At 42.9% G+C, this 18,403-nt stretch overlaps 1 protein-coding gene across 1 annotated transcript in view; it reads left to right on the top strand.

The window, feature by feature from the left end:
- Positions 1–18,403, top strand: part of LOC311141375 (interleukin-6 receptor subunit beta) — a 45,114-nt gene that overhangs the window by 22,982 nt on the left and 3,729 nt on the right. Inside the window, exons 5-14 of the mRNA XM_084176676.1 lie at positions 5,546–5,647; positions 7,400–7,523; positions 7,766–7,899; positions 9,058–9,191; positions 9,477–9,636; positions 10,176–10,258; positions 15,691–15,907; positions 16,442–16,627; positions 16,743–16,844; positions 17,113–17,256. Coding sequence (XP_084032802.1) covers positions 5,546–5,647; positions 7,400–7,523; positions 7,766–7,899; positions 9,058–9,191; positions 9,477–9,636; positions 10,176–10,258; positions 15,691–15,907; positions 16,442–16,627; positions 16,743–16,844; positions 17,113–17,256 — 1,386 coding nt within the window. The remainder of the gene's footprint in view (positions 1–5,545; positions 5,648–7,399; positions 7,524–7,765; positions 7,900–9,057; positions 9,192–9,476; positions 9,637–10,175; positions 10,259–15,690; positions 15,908–16,441; positions 16,628–16,742; positions 16,845–17,112; positions 17,257–18,403) is intronic.

Here is an 18,403-nt window from a genome sequence, read left to right as displayed (position 1 = left end):
GGAATTGTGGAAAACTGAGTTTAAATGTATTTGGCTAAGGTAAACTTCCGACTTCAACTGTACCTCACTTTGTGCATGGGGGCATTGTCATGATGAAACAGGAAAGGGCCTTCCTCAAACTGTTGCCACAAAGTTGGAAGCACAGAATCATCTAGAATGTAATTGTATGCTGTAACGTTAAGATTTCCCTTCACTGGAACTAAGGGGCCTAGCCCGAACCATGAAAAACAGTCCTAGACCATTATTCCTCCTCCACCAAACTTTACATTTCCACTTCACAATAACAGCACTTACAGTTGACCGGGGCAGCTCTAGCAGGGTAGACATTTTACAAACCGACTTGTTGAAAAGGTGGCATCCTATGATGGTGCCACATTGAAAGTCACTGAGCTCTTCAGTATGGGCCATTCTACTGTCAATGTTTGTCTATGGAGATTGCATGGCTGTGTGCTCGATTTTATACGTGGTCCTCTGTAGCTCAGCTGGTAGAGCACGCCGCTTGTAACGCCAAGGTAGTGGGTTTGATCCCCTGGACCACCCATACACAAAAAAAATTATGCACGCATGACTGTAAGTCGCTTTGGATAAAAGCGTCTGCTAAATGGCATATTATTATTATATACACCTGTCAGCAACGTGTGTGGCCAAAATACTAATTTGAAGGGGTGTCCACATACTTTTGGGCATGTAGTGTACCTGTAACCAGGTGTGCAGGTCTCATTTAGGGCTGAGTAAGACTCCAGGCTTTCAGGTTTCAGTTAGGCACATGATGTCAAGCTTCTCAAGTTTCAAGTGTTAATGTCACATGCAAAAGTGTAGTGAAAAGCATTTCTTGCGAGCGCTAAATCCAGCAATGCAGTAATCAATGTCAATGTAGTACAAAAAATATAAGGTAGAAAAAAACAGGAGAAATAAAAACAAGAAATAACAGAACAGGAGAAAGTAACAAGATATATACAGGGTCAGTTCCAATACCATGTTTATAATGTGCAGGGATACTGGAGTGCTAGAGGTAGATACATTATGTATAGGAGTAAGCATCAGGACTAGGCATCAGGATGTTGTCACACCCTGGCTCTGGGACTCTATATGTTGAGCCAGGGTGTGTTCTTTCTGTTGTGTTTATTTCTATGTTGGCCAGAGTGACTCCCAATCAGAGGCAACGAGTGTCAGCTGTCGTTGGTTGTCTCTGATTGGGAGCCATATTTAAACTATCTGTTTTCCCTTTGTGTTTGTGGGTTCTTGTTCCGTGTTGGTCATTGTTACCGTGGACTTCACGAGTCGTTTCTTGTTTTGTTTATTGTTGTTTCTATTATCACTAAAGATAATAAAGTTAACCATGTTCGTTCATCACGCTGCGCCTTGGTCTATTCAATACGACGATCGTGACAGATGTATGATAAACAGAGGAGAAGCAGCGTAAATGAAGATCGTATGTGAGTGTGGTTGTGTGTAGAGTCCGTATAAATGTATGTGCATGTTATGTGTGTGTGTTGGAGTGTCAGTGAGTGTGTAGAGTCAGTGCAAAAATAAAAAATGTATACTGTACAAGGGTCAACTCAGTCTATGTAGCCATTTTGTTAGCTATTTATCCGTTTTATGGCTTGGGATAGAAATGGTTCAGGAGCCTGTTGGTGTCAGACTTGATGCACCGGTACTGCTTGCCCTGTGGAAGCAGAGAAAACAGTCTATGGCTTGGGTGGCTGGAGTCTTTAACAATGTTCTGGGCTTTCCTTTCACACCGGTTGATATAGAGGTCCTGGATGGCAGGGAGCTTGGTCCCAATGATGTACTGGGCTGTCCGCACCACCCTCTGTAGCGCCATGCCATCGAGGGCAGTGCTGTTGCCATACCAAGCAGTGCAGTTGTAGAACCTTTTAAGGATTTGAGGGCCCATGCCAAACTTTTTCAACCTCCTGAGGGGGAAGATGCACTGTCGCGCCTTCTTTACGACTGTGAGCGTGTGTGTGGATTGTTTTAAGTCCTTAGTGATTTGGACCCAGAGGAACTTCAAGCTCTCTACCCGCTCCACTGCAGCCCGTCGATGTGGATGGGGGCGTGCTCGCCCCCCTGTTTTCTGTAGTCCACGATCAGCTCCTTGGTCTTACTGACATTGAGGGAGAGGTTGTTGTCCCAGCACCACACTGCCAGGTCTCATCATTGCTGTTGATCAGGCCTACTACCGTCGTGTCGTTAGCAAACTTGATGATGGTGTTGGAGTCATGCGTGGCCACGCAGTCTTGGGTGAACAGGGAGTACAGGAGGGGAGTAAGCACACACCTCTGTGGGGTCCCCGTGTTGAGGGTCAGCGTGGCGGAGGTGATGTTGCCTACCCTCACCACCTGGGGTCGGCTGTCAGGAAGTCCAGGATCCAGTTGCAGAGGGAGGTGTTCAGTCCCAGGGTCCTAAGCCTGGTGATGAGCTTGGAGGGGACAATGGTGTTGAATGCTGAGCTGTAGTCAATGAGATTGCGTCGACTATTGATCCGTTGAGGCGGTATGAACATTGGAGTGGGTCTAGGGTGTTTGGGATGATGGAGTTCATGTGTGCCTTAACCAGCCTTTCAAAGCACTTCATGATTACAGATGTGAGTGCTACAGGGCAGTAGTCATTGTGGCATGAAGCCTTAGAGTTCTTGGGAACAGGAATCATGGTAGTTGTCTTAAAACGTGGGGACAATAAAAGGCCACTCTAAAATGTGCAGTTTTTTCACCCAACACAATGCCACAGATGTCTCAAGTTTTGAGGGAGCGTACAATTGGCATGCTGACTGCAGGAATGTCCACCAGAGCTGTTGCCAGAGAATTGAAGGTTAATTTCTTTGCCATAAGCGGCCTCCAAAGTCATTTTTAGAGAATTTGGCAATACGTCCAACTGGCCTCACAACCGCAGACCACGTGCAACCACACCAGTCCAGGACGTTCACATCTGGCATCTACACCTGTGGGATCATCTGAGACCAGCCACCTGGACAGCTGATGAAACTGTGGGTTTGCACAACCGAAGAATTTCTGCACAAACTGTCAGAAACCATCTCAGGAAAGCTCATCTGCGTGCTCGTCGTCCTCACCAGGGTCTTGACCTGACTGCAGTTCAGCGTCGTAACCGACTTCAGTGGGCAAATGCTCACCTTTGATGGCCACTGGCATGCTGGAGAAGTGTGCTCTTTACGGATGAATCCCGGTTTCAACTGTACCGGGCAGATGTCAGACAGCATGTTTGACATCGTGTGGGTGAGCGGTTTGCTGATGTCAACGTGTGCCCCATGGTGGCGATGGTGTTATGGTATGGGCAAGCATAAGCTACGGACAACGAACACAATTGGATTTTATCTATGGCAATTTGAATGCACAGAGATACTGTGACGAGATCCTGAGGCCCATTGTCGTGCCATTCATCCACCGCTGTCACCTCATGCTTCAGCATGATAATGCACAGCCCCATGATGCAATGATCTTTACACAATTCCTGGAAGCTGAAAATGTCCCAGATCTTCCATGGCCTGCATACTCACCAGACATGTCACCCATTGAGCATGTTTGGGATGCTCTGGATCGACATGTACAACAACGTGTTCCAGTTCCCGCTAACATCAACTTCGTACAGCTATTGAAGAGGAGTAGGACAACATTCCACAGGCCACAATCAACAGCCTGATCGAAGGAGATCGCGCTGCATGAGGCAAATGGTGGTCACAAGCCCCTACATTTTTAAGGTGTCTGTGACCAAAAGATGCAAATCTGTATTCCCAGTATTGTGAAATCTATAGGTTAGGGTCTAATTTATTTATTTGAATTGACTGATTTCATTATATGAACTGTATCTCAGTAAAATCGTTGAAATTGTTGCATGTTGCGTTTATATTTTTGTTCATTGTACTTTACTTATTCATCTGTATATAAAGATGAATACCGAAACATATATATGTGTGATGTTAGGGTTGGCATGACATCCAGGGAACTCTTACCACTCTTAGTGGACACTGTGTTAACAAACCTCCAAACGAGCTTCAATGCCATACAACACTCCTTCAGTAGCCTCCAACTGCTCTTAAACACTAGTAAAACTAAATGCATGCTCTTCAATCGAACGCTGCTGGCACCCGCCCACCCGACTAGAATCACTACTCTCGACGGGTCTGACCTAGAGTATGTGGACAACTACAAATACCTAGGTGTCTGGTTAGACTGTAAACTCTCCTTCCAGACTCACATTAAGAATCTCCAATCCAAAGTTAAATCCAGAATCGGCTTCCTATTTCGCAACAAACCCTCCGTCACTCATGCTGCCAAACATGCCCTCGTAAAACTGACTATCCTACCGATCCTTGACTTCGGCGATGTCATTTACAAAATAGCCTCCAACACTCTACTCAGCAAATTTGATGTAGTCTATCACAGTGCCATCCGTTTTGTCTCCAAAGCCCCATACACTACCCACCACTGTGACCTGTACGCTCTTGTTGGCTGGTCCTCATTACATGTTCGTCGTCAAACCCACTGGCTCCAGGCTATCTATAAATCACTGCTAGGCAAATCCCCGCCTTATCTTAGCTCATTGGTCACCACAGCAACACCCACCCGTAGTATGCGCTCCAGCAGGTATATCTCACTGGTCATACCCAAAGCCAACACCTCCTTTGGCCACCATTCCTTCCATTTATCTGCTGCCAATGACTGGAACGAATTGCAAAAATCTCTGAAGCTGGAGACTCTTATCTCCCTCACTAACTTTAAGCATCAGTTGTCAGAGCACCTTACCGATCACTGCACCTGTACACAGCCCCATCTGAAATTAGCCCACCCAACTACCTCAGCCCTATATTGTTATTTATTTTGCTCATTTGCACCCCAGTATCTCTATTTGCACATAATCTCTTGCACATCTATCATTCCAGTGTTAATACTAATTGTAATTATTTTGCACTATAGCCTATTTATTGCCTTACCTCCATAACTTGCTACATTTGCACACACTGTATATATATTTTCTGTTGTATTTTTTGACTTTATGTTTTGTTTTACCCCATATGTAACTCTGTGTTGTTGTTTTTATCGCACTGCTTTGCTTTATCTTGGCCAGGTCGCAGTTGTAAATGAGAACTTGTTCTCAACTGGCTTACCTGGTTAAATAAAGGTGAAATAAAATAAAAATAAAAAACTACTTTTGACTAGGGCCCATATAGCTTGGTCTAAAGTAGTATACTATGTACGAAATAGGGTCCCATATATGACGCCCCACTGGGTAAAGACTGGTTGAATCAATGTTGTTTCCACGTCATTTCAACAAAAACAATCAATGTGATGACGTTGAATCAACATGGAAAACTGATTGGATTGCAAAAAGTCATCAACATAAGGGAATTTCATATTTATTTCACCCAACTTTTAACCTAAATCCAATGGCATGGTGACATTTTTGTTGATTATATGTTGAATTCACACTAGTTGACAACTCAACCAAATGTAAATCCAAAATAGACGTTAAACTGATGTCTGTGCCCAGTGTAGATTAAAATGTTTCTGTTCCACTTCTATATGTCCAGAGTTTACTGTGAAGGGGAAAGATCTGAAGCCATGTGACAATGATAACCGCGTGTGTGTCACTGACTACAGCGACTGTGTCCCCAAATCTCCTGTGTCTCATGGTAGGAAGTTGACTATTTAACCTCCTTCATGATATCAGATTGTTTTTACTATTACTTTACTATTACTTTTACTAGCACTAGTACTTTTATTAGTACTGTTACTACTACTTTGAGAGAGAGTACATTTGCTGAGACTAAAAGTAATGTACAGTGCCTTTGGAAAGTATTCAGACCCCTTAACTTTGTCCACATTTTGTTACGTGACAGCCTTATTCTAAAATGCATTAAATAAAAATATTTCCTCAGCAATCTACTCACAATACCCCATAATGACAAAGTGAAAACAGGTTCTTATTTACATAAGTATTCAGACCCTTTGCTATGAGACTCGAAATTGAGCTCAGGTGCATCCTGTTTCCATTGATCATCCTTGAGATGTTTCTACAACTTGATTGGAGTCCATCTGTGGTAAATTATATTAATTGGACATGATTTGGAAAGGCACCTGTCTATATAAGGTCCCACAGTTGACAGTAAATGTCAGAGCAAAAACCAAGCCATGAGGTCGAAGGAATTGTCCGCAGAGCTCCGAGACAGGATTGTGTCGAGGCACAGATCTGGGGAAGGGTACCAACAAATTTCTGCAGTATTGAAGGTCCCCAAGTACACAGTGGCCTCAATCATTCTTAAATGGAAGAAGTTTGGAACCACCAAGACTCTTCCTAGAGCTGGCCACCCGGCCAAACTGAGCAATCGGGGGAGAAGGGCTTTGGTCAAGGAGGTGACCAAGAACCCGATGGTCACTCTGACAGAGCTCTAGAGTTCCTCTGTAGAGATGGGAGAACTATCCAGAAGGACAACCATCTCTGCAACACTCCACCAATCAGGCCTTTATGGTAGAGTGGCCAGACGGAAGCCACTCCTCAGTAAAAGGCACATGACAGCCTGCTTGGAGTTTTCCAAAAGGCACCTAAAGAATCTCAGACCATGAGAAACAAGATTCTCTGGTCTGATGAAATCAAGATTGAACTCTTTGGCCTGAATGCCAAGTGTCACGTCTAGAGGAAACCTGGCACCATCCCTACGGTGAAGCATGGTGGTGGCAGCATCATGCTGTGGGGATGTTTTCAGCGGCAGGGACTGGGAGACTAGTCAGGATCGAGGGAAAGATGAACGGAGCAAAGTACAGAGAGATCCTTGATGAAAACCTGCTCCAGAGCACTCAGGACCTCAGACTGGGGCGAAGGGCCACCTTCCAACAGGACAACCACCCTAAGCACACAGTCAAGACAACGCAGGAGTTGCTTCGGGACTTGAACCCGATCTAACATCTCTGGAGAGACCTGAAAATAGCTGCGCAGCAACAATCCCCATCCAACCTGACAGAGCTTGAGAGGATCTACAGAGAAAAATGGGAGAAACCCAAATATCGGTGTGCCAAGCTTGTAGCATCATACCCAAGAATACTCTAGGCTCTAATTGCTGCCAAAGGTGCTTCAACAAAGTACTGAGCAATCATTTCTAAAAACCTGTTTTTACTTTGTCATTATTGGGTATTGTGTGTAGATTGATGAGGAAAAAACCGATATAATTAATGTTGGAATAAGGCTGTAACCTAACAAAATGTGGAAAATGTCAAGGGGTCTGAATACTTTCCGAAAGGCACTGTATCTACTTATAGCAATCTATTCTCTCATGGCTCTGGTTTCCTCTATCATGTGTTTTATGCATTTATTTTATGTGTGTGACTTGATTTCAAATAATTATAGTACTCCACTGCCTTTTCATTTCCCCATTTGCCTCCATTTTCAGAAAGGGTGAACATATCATGCTTTTTTCTACTCACTGACTATCCTCTGTCTCCGTACCCTCAATGCCTTTGGAGTCAGGAATATAACATCAATGCAGAAAGCATGTACTCTCTCATTTTCAGTCAGTAAGTACATTTCAGTCATCTTAAATATTGCACAAAATATTACACCTTTATACTTTATTGTGACGTCAATTATTTGATCAAGGCTAATCAAGGTCATATCAACTGACTTTGCACCTATGTTGAATTGCTCCATCACCTGGGCTCCCTTTCCACAGGACAAAATACTATATATCAAGAATAATGCTTACCATGACAGCATTGACATCTAAAATTGTCTCATTTATTATGAATATTAATTTCAGCACCACTCCTATTTATTCTTGTACGGGAATCTTCAACTTTGGTGGACGAATGAATGTAACTTTAAAAATGAAGAACAACATGAACGGAATGGAGTCGTGGTCAGAGCCCTACGAAGTGGCGGTACTTGAAGCAAGTAATAACCCTTTAATTGCTCATTTAGAATGCCAGTACACCTGACTTGTAGCACATAATATGAGATGAGATGAGGGACATGTGTTGTTTATTTCAATTATGAACAGACGTCTTGTTGAATCTTGAATTTATAAATGTATTTATAATTTATTTATACATTTATGGAATTTATAAAACATGTTTGTGTATTTATTAGGATCCCCATTACTCTTCCTGGGGTCCAGACGGGGTTAAAACAGTTACATCACAACAAAATACAACAACAGCCTTAATCATAAATAAAACAATACATCATACATTACATTACTGCTATAATATTACAAATGTACAATATAAAATCCAGAATACCACAACATTCCAATGTTTGTGTGTGTGTGTGTGTGTGTTTGTGTGTGTGTCTCCTCACAGTCCGCATTGTGCCTTGAGGTGTTGTTTTATCTGTTTTTTTAAATCTGATTTTAATGCTCGTTTGAGTTACTTGATATGGAAGAGTTCCATGTAGTCATGGCTTTCTCAGATCTGTTCTGGACTTGGGGACTGTAAAGAGACCCCTAGTGGCATGTCTTGTGGGGTATGTACAGTATGGGTGTCTGAGCTATGTGTTAGCTGTTTGAACAGACAGTTCGGTGCTTTCAACATGTCAGTACCTCTCACAAAGACAAGTAGTGATGCAGTCAATCTACTTTGAGCCAGGAGAGATTGGCATGCATGTTCTTGATATTAGCCCTCCTTTCACATTTAAGGGCCAGCCGTTCTGCTCTGTTCTGGGCCAACTTTAATTTGCCTATGTCTTTCTTTGCAGCACTTCCAGGTATGATAAAACTAAGGCCTGTAGTTTAAAAATATATATATTTAGGACTAGCTTATTACTTTACACACATTCTAAAACTAACTGCAGCTCTTTGTTAAGTGTAGCAGTGATTTCACTTGCTGTGGTAGCTGCCGTATATAATGTTGAGTCATCAGTCACACAGGCTTTGTGTGTGTGTGTGTGTGTGTGTGTGTGTGTGTGTGTGTGTGTGTGTGTCCTCACAGTCCGCATTGTACTGTGAGGTGTTGTTTTTTCTGTTGTTTACTATGACTATGAGGAATGTGGGGACAGTAAGAGGGGATGAGAATTTGTCGTTTCACTTCATTTTCTTTTTGCTAAATGGAACAGTAAAGGCACCTTGTCCTACCATCACATCAGTCAATGGCTCTGACAACTCACTGGAGGTGACATGGGGGATCAGCAAGTGGCACACTAGATGTCGGGTCCGTTACCGAATGGCCACCACTGACAAATGGACTCAGGTATTGACTTCATTCTCTTCTGCTCTCACCTCACTATCCAGAAATCTTCAAGTCTCTGACAGTGCACATGCTGTTATATGATGTATATTTTAATCCAACGTTACATTTATTTGGGTAGTTAAAGCCTGAACCCAGACTACGTCCAAAATAGCACCATATTCCCTATATGGTGCACTTCTTTTGACCAGGGCCCATAGGGCTCTTTTCAAAAGCAGTGCACAATGTACGGAATAAGGTGCCATTTGGGACGGAGACACAGTGATGTACTGCCATCTCTCATACCAGATCCCAGCCTATGTTCCTGTGGAATACCCTGATAAAACAGTCTACACAATTGAAGGCCTCAAGCCGTTCAGCAGCTACATCATAGCCGTTTCCTGCATTTTGTCATATGGTCACTGGAGTGACTGGAGCATGGAGACAACTGGGACAACACTGGAGAGTGGTAATACAGTTAATGATAAATCCAAGTCATGCCTTACACATGCTTCAACATTTGGAAACCTTACTGAGACTGTCAATAACCCTGGATAGCTCCAGGGTGGGAATTAGACTTTATGAAATCAGCAAGTAATGTTAGTTCAGTGGTGTGTGACAAAGCTACATTTAAGCAATAAGGCCCGAGGGGGTGAGGTATATGACTAATATACCACGGCTAAGGGCTGTTCTTACGCACGACGCAACACAGAGTGCCTGGATACAGCCCTTAGCTGTGGAATATTGGCCATATACCACAACCCCCGAGGTTCCTTATTGCTATTATAAACTGATTACCAACATAATTAGAGCAGTAAAAATAAATGTTTTGTCATACCCATGGTATACAGTCTGATATACCACAGCTGTCAGCCAATCAGCATTCAGGGCTCGAACCACCCAGTTTATAATTGAAAACAACATATGGATGCCAGACTAAGATGTTGTGTGCAGGAGGGCTCCTGATACTGCCACATCATGCTAGGGCTTATTTTTGTGTTTTCACAGCACCCTCTAGATCGCCAGATATCTGTTATCATATGGAGACGGTGAACAAGCAAGGACCTCATCACCTTATGCTTATGTGGAAGGTCATTTGTGTTTAAAACATTGTTCTTGGGCTCATCCTCAACTTTTATCTTGCTGTCTAAATCTATACTCAAGATTTGATAAAGGTCTGCATTCGGTCATGTGTACAGTGGGGGAAAAAAGTATTTAGTCAGCCACCAATTGTGCAAGTTCTCCCACTTAAAAAGATGAGAGAGGCCTGTAATTTTCATCATAGGTACACGTCAACTATGACAAACAAAATGAGAAAAAAATATCCAGAAAATCACATTGTAGGATTTTTAATGAATTTATTTGCAAATTATGGTGGAAAATAAGTATTTGGTCAATAACAAACGTTTCTCAATACTTTGTTTTATACCCTTTGTTGGCAATGACACAGGTCAAACGTTTTCTGTAAGTCTTCACAAGGTTTTCACACACTGTTGCTGGTATTTTGGCCCATTCCTCCATGCAGATCTCCTCTAGAGCAGTGACGTTTTGGGGCTGTCACTGGGCAACACGGACTTTCAACTCCCTCCAAAGATTTTCTATGGGGTTGAGATCTGGAGACTGGCTAGGCCACTCCAGGACCTTGAAATGCTTCTTACGAAGCCACTCCTTCGTTGCCAGGGCGGTGTGTTTGGGATCATTGTCATGCTGAAAGACCCAGCCACGTTTCATCTTCAATGCCCTTGCTGATGGAAGGAGGTTTTCACTAAAAATCTCACAATACCTGGCCCCATGAATTCTTTCCTTTACACGGATCAGTCGTCCTGGTCCCTTTGCAGAAAAACAGCCCCAAAGCATGATGTTTCCACCCCCATGCTTCACAGTAGGTATGGTGTTCTTTGGAAGCAACTCAGCATTCTTTGTCCTCCAAACACGACGAGTTGAGTTTTTACCAAAAAGTTGGTTTCATCTGACCATATGACATTCTCCCAATCCTCTTCTGGATCATCCAAATGCACTCTAGCAAACTTCAGAGGGGCCTGGACATGTACTGGCTTAAGCAGGGGGACACGTCTGGCACTGCAGGATTTGAGTCCCTGGCGGCGTAGTGTGTTACTGATGGTAGGCTTTGTTACTTTGGTCCCAGCTCTCTGCAGGTCATTCACTAGGTCCCCCCGTGTGGTTCTGGGATTTTTGTTCACCGTTCTTGTGATCATTTTGACCCCACGGGGTGAGATCTTGCGTGGAGCCCCAGATCGAGGGAGATTATCAGTGGTCTTGTATGTCTTCCATTTCCTAATAATTGCTCCCACAGTTGATTTCTTCAAACCAAGCTGCTTACCTATTGCAGATTCAGTCTTCCCAGCCTGGTGCAGGTCTACAATTTTGTTTCTGGTGTCCTTTGACAGCTCTTTGGTCTTGGTCATAGTGGAGTTTGGAGTGTGACTGTTTGAGGTTGTGGACAGGTGTCTTTTATACTGATAACAAGTTCAAAAAGGTGCCATTAATACAGGTAACGAGTGGAGGACAGAGGAGCCTCTTAAAGAAGAAGTTACAGGTCTGTGAGAGCCAGAAATCTTGCTTGTTTGTAGGTGACCAAATACTTATTTTCCACCATAATTTGCAAATAAATTCATAAAAAATCCTACAATGTGATTTTCTGGAGAAAAAAATTCTCAATTTGTCTGTCATAGTTGACGTGTACCTATGATGAAAATTACAGGCCTCTCTCATCTTTTTAAGTGGGAGAACTTGCACAATTGGTGGCTGACTAAATACTTTATTTCCCCACTGTACATACATGACCGAAAGGCCAATCGGATAAGGCCTCAGATCAGATCATGATGTTGACAGTGGGGTCCGAAATTATTGACACCCTTGATAATGATGAGCAAAAACTATTTTTGCTGTGTTAAGGTTTATATTTATTTATACTACCGGTCAAAAGTTTTAGAACAACTACTCATTCAAGGGTTTTTCTTTATTTTTTTACTATTTTCTACATTGAAGAATAATAGTGAAGACATCAAAATTATGAAATAACACATACAGTGAGGGAAAAAAGTATTTGATCCCCTGCTGATTTTGTACGTTTGCCCACTGACAAAGACATGATCAGTCTATAATTTTAATGGTAGGTTTATTTGAACAGTGAGAGACAGAATAACAACAAACAAATCCAGAAAAACGCATGTCAAAAATGTTATAAATTGATTTGCATTTTAATTAGGGAAATAAGTATTTAACCCCTCTGCAAAACATGACTTAGTACTTGGTGGCAAAACCCTTGTTGGCAATCACAGAGGTCAGACGTTTCTTGTAGTTGGCCACCAGGTTTGCACACATCTCAGGAGGGATTTTGTTCCACTCCTCTTTGCAGATCTTCTCCAAGTCATTAAGGTTTCGAGGCTGACGTTTGACAACTCGAACCTTCAGCACCCTCCACAGATTTTCTATGGGATTAAGGTCTGGAGACTGGCTAGGCCACTCCAGGACCTTAATGTGCTTCTTCTTGAGCCACTCCTTTGTTGCCTTGGCCGTGTGTTTTGGGTCATTGTCATGCTGCAATACCCATCCACGGCCCATTTTCAATGCCCTGGCTGAGGGAAGGAGGTTCTCACCCAAGATTTGACAGTACATGTCCCCGTCCATCGTCCCTTTGATGAGGTGAAGTTGTCCTGTCGCATTAGCAGAAAAACACCCCCAAAGCATAATGTTTCCACCTCCATGTTTGACGGTGGGGATGGTGTTCTTGGGGTCATAGGCAGCATTCCTCCTCCTCCAAACACGGCGAGTTGAGTTGATGCCAAAGAGCTCAATTTTGGTCTCATCTGACCACAACACTTTCACCCAGTTCTTCTCTGAATCATTCAGATGTTCATTGGCAAACTTCAGACGGCCCTGTATATGTGCTTTCTTGAGCAGGGGGATCTTGCGGGCGCTGCCGGATTTCAGTCCTTCACGGCGTAGTGTGTTACCAATTGTTTTCTTGGTGACTATGGTCCCAGCTGCCTTGAGATCATTGACAAGATCCTCCCATGTAGTTCTGGGCTGATTCCTCACAGTTCTCATGATCATTGCAACTCCACGAGGGGAGATCTTGCATGGAGCCCCAGGCCGAGGGAGATTGACAGTTCTTTTGTGTTTCTTCCATTTGCGAATAATCGCACCAACTGTTGTCACCTTCTCACCAAGCTGCTTGGTGATGGTCTTGTAGCCCATTCCAGCCTTGTGTAGGTCTACAATCTTGTCCCTGACATCCTTGGAGAGCTCTTTGGTCTTCGCCATGGTGGAGAGTTTGGAATCTGATTGATTGATTGCTTCTGTGGACAGGTGTCTTTTATACAGGTAACAAGCTGAGATTAGGAGCACTCCCTTTAAGAGTGTTCTCCTAATCTCAGCTCGTTACCTGTATAAAAGACACCTGGGAGCCAGAAATCTTTCTAATTGAGAGGGGGTCAAATACTTATTTCCCTCATTAAAATGCAAATAAATGTATAACATTTTTGACATGCGTTTTTCTGGATTTTTTTGTTGTCATTCTGTCTCTCACTGTTCAAATAAACCTACCATTAAAATTATAGACTGATCATTTCTTTGTCTGTGTGCAAACGTACAAAATCAGCAGGGGATCAAATAATTTTTTCCCTCACTGTATGGAATCATGTAGTAACCAAAAAAGTGTTAAACAAATTTTAGATTCTTCAAATAGACACCTTTTGCCTTGATGACAGCTGTCACGTCTACTCCTACTCCTCCCCTCCGGCGTGCGATGTCGCCGGCATACACCTGGCATCCATCATTACGCGTACCTGCAGATCATTATGATTCACACCTGGACTTCCTCATTACCTCCCCTTTTTCAGTCCCACCCTTACGTTCATTCCTCAGTCGGTATTGTTCCTGTGTTCATGCTATATCGCCACTGTTACGCTGTCTCGTTTCATGTTTGTTGTTTTTATTAAACGTTTCACCTGCACCTGCTTCTCCACTCACAGCGTCATTGTTACAACAGCTTTGCACACTCTTGGCATTCTCTCAACCAGCTTCATGAGGTAGTCACCTGGAATGCATTTCAATTAACAGGTGTGCCTTCTTAAAGGTTAATTTGTGGAATTTCTTTCCTTCTTAATGCGTTTGAGCCAATCAGTTGTGTTGTGACAAGGTAGGGGTGGTATACAGAAGATAGCCCTATTTGGTAAAAGACCAAATCCATATTATGGCAAGAACAGCTCAAATAAGCAAAGAGAAACGACAGTCCATCATTACTTTAAGACATGAAGGTCAGTCAATACGGAACATTTCAAGAACTTTGAACGTTTCTTCAAGTGCAGTCGCAAAAACCATCAATTGCTATGATGAAACTGGCTCTCATGAGGACCGCCACAGGAATAGAAGACCCAGAGTTACCTCTGCTGCAGAGGATAAGCTAATTAGTGTTACCAGCCTCAGAAATTGCAGCCCAAATAAATACTTCACAGAGTTCAAGTAACAGACACATCTCAACATCAACTGTTCAGAGGAGACTGTGTGAATCAGGCCTTCATGGTCAAATTGCTGCAAAGAAACCACTACTAAAGGACACCAACAAGAAGAAGAGACTTGCTTGGGCCAAGAAACATGAGCAATGGACATTAGACCGTGGAAATGTGTACTTTGTTTTGGAGTCCAAATTGGAGATTTTTGTTTCCAACCGCTGTGTCTTTGTGAGACGCAGTGTGGGTGAACGGATGATCTCCGCATGTGTATTTCTCACCGTAAAGCATGGAGGAGGATGTGTTATGGTGTGGGGGTGCTTTGCTGGTGACACTGTCTGTGATTTATTTAGAATTCAAGGCACACTTAACCAGCATGGCTACCACAGTATTCTGCAGCGATACGCCATCCCATCTGGTTTGGACTTAGTGGGACTATCATTTGTTTTTCAACAGGACAAGGACCCAACACACCACCAGGCTGTATAAGAGTTATTTTACCAAGAAGGAGAGTGATGGAATGCTGCATCAGATGACCTGGCCTCCACAATCCCCCGACCTTAACCAAATTGAGATGGTTTGGGATGAGTTGGACCGCAGAATGAAAGAAAAGCAGCCAACAAGTGTTCAGCATATGTGGGAACTCCTTCAAGACTGTTGGAAAAGCATTCCTCATGAAGCTGGTTGAGAGAATGCCAAGAGTTTGCAAAGCTATCATCAAGGCAAAGGGTGGCTACTTTGAAGAATCTAAAATCTAAAACATATTTTGATTTGTTTAACACTTTTTTGGTTACTACATGATTCCATATGTGTTATTTCATAGTTTTGATGTCTTCATTATTATTCTACAATGTAGAAAATAGTAAAAATAAACAAAACCCTTCAATGAGTAGGTGTTCTTTTCTTTTCTTTTGACCGGTAGTGCATGTATATGTCTTTTTTATGATAGTATTTCACTCAAGATGCATACATTGTCCAATCAATAGATATATTCTTATATCTAAATAGGCCATTTGACTTTTAAAATTCTATTTGGTTTTGTATTTCAGGCCCTTGATGTTCATGATGCTCACGGACGTATTCTTGGGTACCAAGTGAGCTACACACAAACAAAGCACCCCTCTCTGAGTGTGACCACTAACACCACAGATCTGAAGGTGGTCCTTGTGGTGTCCGAGGAAGAGTTGGAGGTCACAGTTATGGCGTACAATAGTGCTGGTGGATCTCCTTACTCTCATCTAAAGATTGACCCGAGTCTTCATCAGAGTGAGTTAAATGTCTGTTTTCATGAATAGATAGTGACTACAGAGGGGTTTGACTTTCATTTCAGTGGGTGATAATCTCAACACCCAGAACCAAATCTCAGTGCAACTCGAATAACCGCATGTCACAAGAGGCTAAATGCTTGGTAATGGAATGTACTTCTGAGAAAATGAAGGAGAGAAGAAGTCTCTAATCTCAACAACCATCTGGTTGATTAGACTCCTCCACCCTTGACAAGATTGTGCAATATCCTTTATGTGTCAATATCACCCATTTCTGTAGAGGCCTGAGAGGGAAGTGAGAAATGTCAGATGCATAAGCCCTCTGTCTCCCGCCTTTATGTCAACATTTTTACCAGTGATGTTATTATATGTATTTTTCTAGATTGCCCTTGAGCTATTCATTCAGAAATCAAAACCGTTTAGTTAGACATTCAACATAGGTATTTGCCCCCTGAAGGGGCAAAGCTTTTCACCTGGTGTAATTGGTCAGATATTAGGTCAATTAACATATTTAAACAGTGGATGTTGGTGTTAGCTGTATCCTCAGTGAGAAGACTTTGGGTGAATTCTGAAGATGATAGGCTGGTGCTTCAATGGGATGTGGGACACATATCCCTGCCAGTTAGTGAGGTTGCCCATGAGTGGGCCACTGATGCTGCACATCCCACATCCAGTCACTGGAAACGAGTAAATGGCTCCACCAGATCAACAGTCTTGAAAGGTAAATGCATGGGCATGCATTGTGATGAAGTAGACAAAGCATTGACACCACATGTATCACAGTTAGATCGCAATAAGACACATTGACTGTGCAAATGCATGCACCTCTGTTTCAGACCATCTTCAGCCTGGGACAACATACAGAATCAATGTTTACCCCATATCTAATCAACTGTGTGGGCCACCCAAGTCAATCTTTGCCAACCTAGAGTACGGAAGTAAGTAGGGCTAATGGTAAAGTCGTAACATTTATTCCCTTTTTGTTTATGTGAAATGGGGTTCCTAATATTCCTAGAATATGTTGCACAGGCGGCTGGTGGCACCTTTATTGGGGAGGACGGCCTCATAGTAATGGTTGGAACGGAATGAATGGAACAGTATCATACACATGGTTTCCAGGTGTTTGATCCCATTCCATTCACTCCTTTCCAGCCGTTATTATGAGCCGTTCTCCCCTCACGAGCCTCCTATGCTATGTTGCTTCAGCGCTTTTAGGTGCTATCGGAATGCACGTTGTGGATGTGACTAAAAACACAGTGACTGTACAGTGGGAGTGGCAGAGGAAGGAGGTTCACACCAAGGTTCTCAGATACAGAGTGATACTGCGCCTGGGGGAGATACAGGTCGAATGTAAGAGCATTTCCTCTGTTTACATACAGTGCCTTGCAAAAGTATTCATCCACCTTGGCGTTTTTCCTATTTTGTTGCATTACAACTTGTAATTTAAATGGATTTCTATTTGGATTTCATGTAATGGACATACACAAAATAGTCCAAATTGGTGAAGTGAAATAAAAAAAATAACTTGTTTTAAAACATTCTCAAAAATAAATAACCGAAAAGTGGTGTGTGCATATGTATTCACCCCCTTTGCTATGAAGCCCATAAATAAGATCTGGTGCAACCAATTACCTTCAGAAGTCACATAATTAGTTAGATTGCACACAGGTGGACTTTATTTAAGTGTCACATGATCTGTCACATGATCTCAGTATATATACACCTGTTCTGAAAGGCCCCAGAGTCTGCAACACCACTAAGCAAGGGGCACCACCAAGCAAGCCGCACCATGAAGACCAAGGAGCTCTCCAAACAGGTCAGGGACAAAGTTGTGGAGAAGTACAGATCAGAGTTGGGTTATAAAAACATATCCGAAACTTTGAACATCCCACGGAGCACCATTAAATCCATTATTTAAAAAATTGAAAGAATATGGCACCACAACAAACCTGCCAAGAGAGGGCCGCCCACCAAAACCCACGGACCAGGCAAGGAGGGCATTAATCAGAGAGGCAACAAAGAGCCCAAAGATAACCCTGAAGGAGCTGCAAAGCTCCACTGCGGAGATTGGAGTATCTGTCCATAGGACCACTTTAAGCCGTACACTCCACAGAGCTGGGCTTTACGGAAGAGTGGCCAGAAAAAAGCCATTGCTTCAAGAAAAAAATAAGCAAACACGTTTGGTGTTCGTTAAAAGGCATGTGGGAGACTCAACATATGGAAGAAGGTAATCTGGTCAGATGAGACTAAAATTGGTCAGAATTGAAGGAATGATGGATGGTGCTAAATACAGGGGAATTCTTGAGGGAAACCTGTTTCAGTCTTCCAGAGATTTGAGACTGGGATGGAGGTTCACCGTCCAGCAGGACAATGACCCTAAGCATACTGCTAAAGCAACACTTGAGTGGTTTAAGGGGAAACATTTAAATGTCTTGGAATGGCCTAGTCAAAGCCCAGACCTCAATCCAATTGAGAATCTGTGGTATGACTTAAAGAT

The sequence above is a fragment of the Coregonus lavaretus genome (genome assembly GCF_964263955.1).
Source record: "Coregonus lavaretus genome assembly, chromosome: 14".
NCBI classification, from domain to species: Eukaryota; Metazoa; Chordata; class Actinopteri; order Salmoniformes; family Salmonidae; genus Coregonus; species Coregonus lavaretus.
Note: the sequence above shows the minus strand (reverse complement) of the source record. Positions and strands in the feature narration are given on the sequence as shown.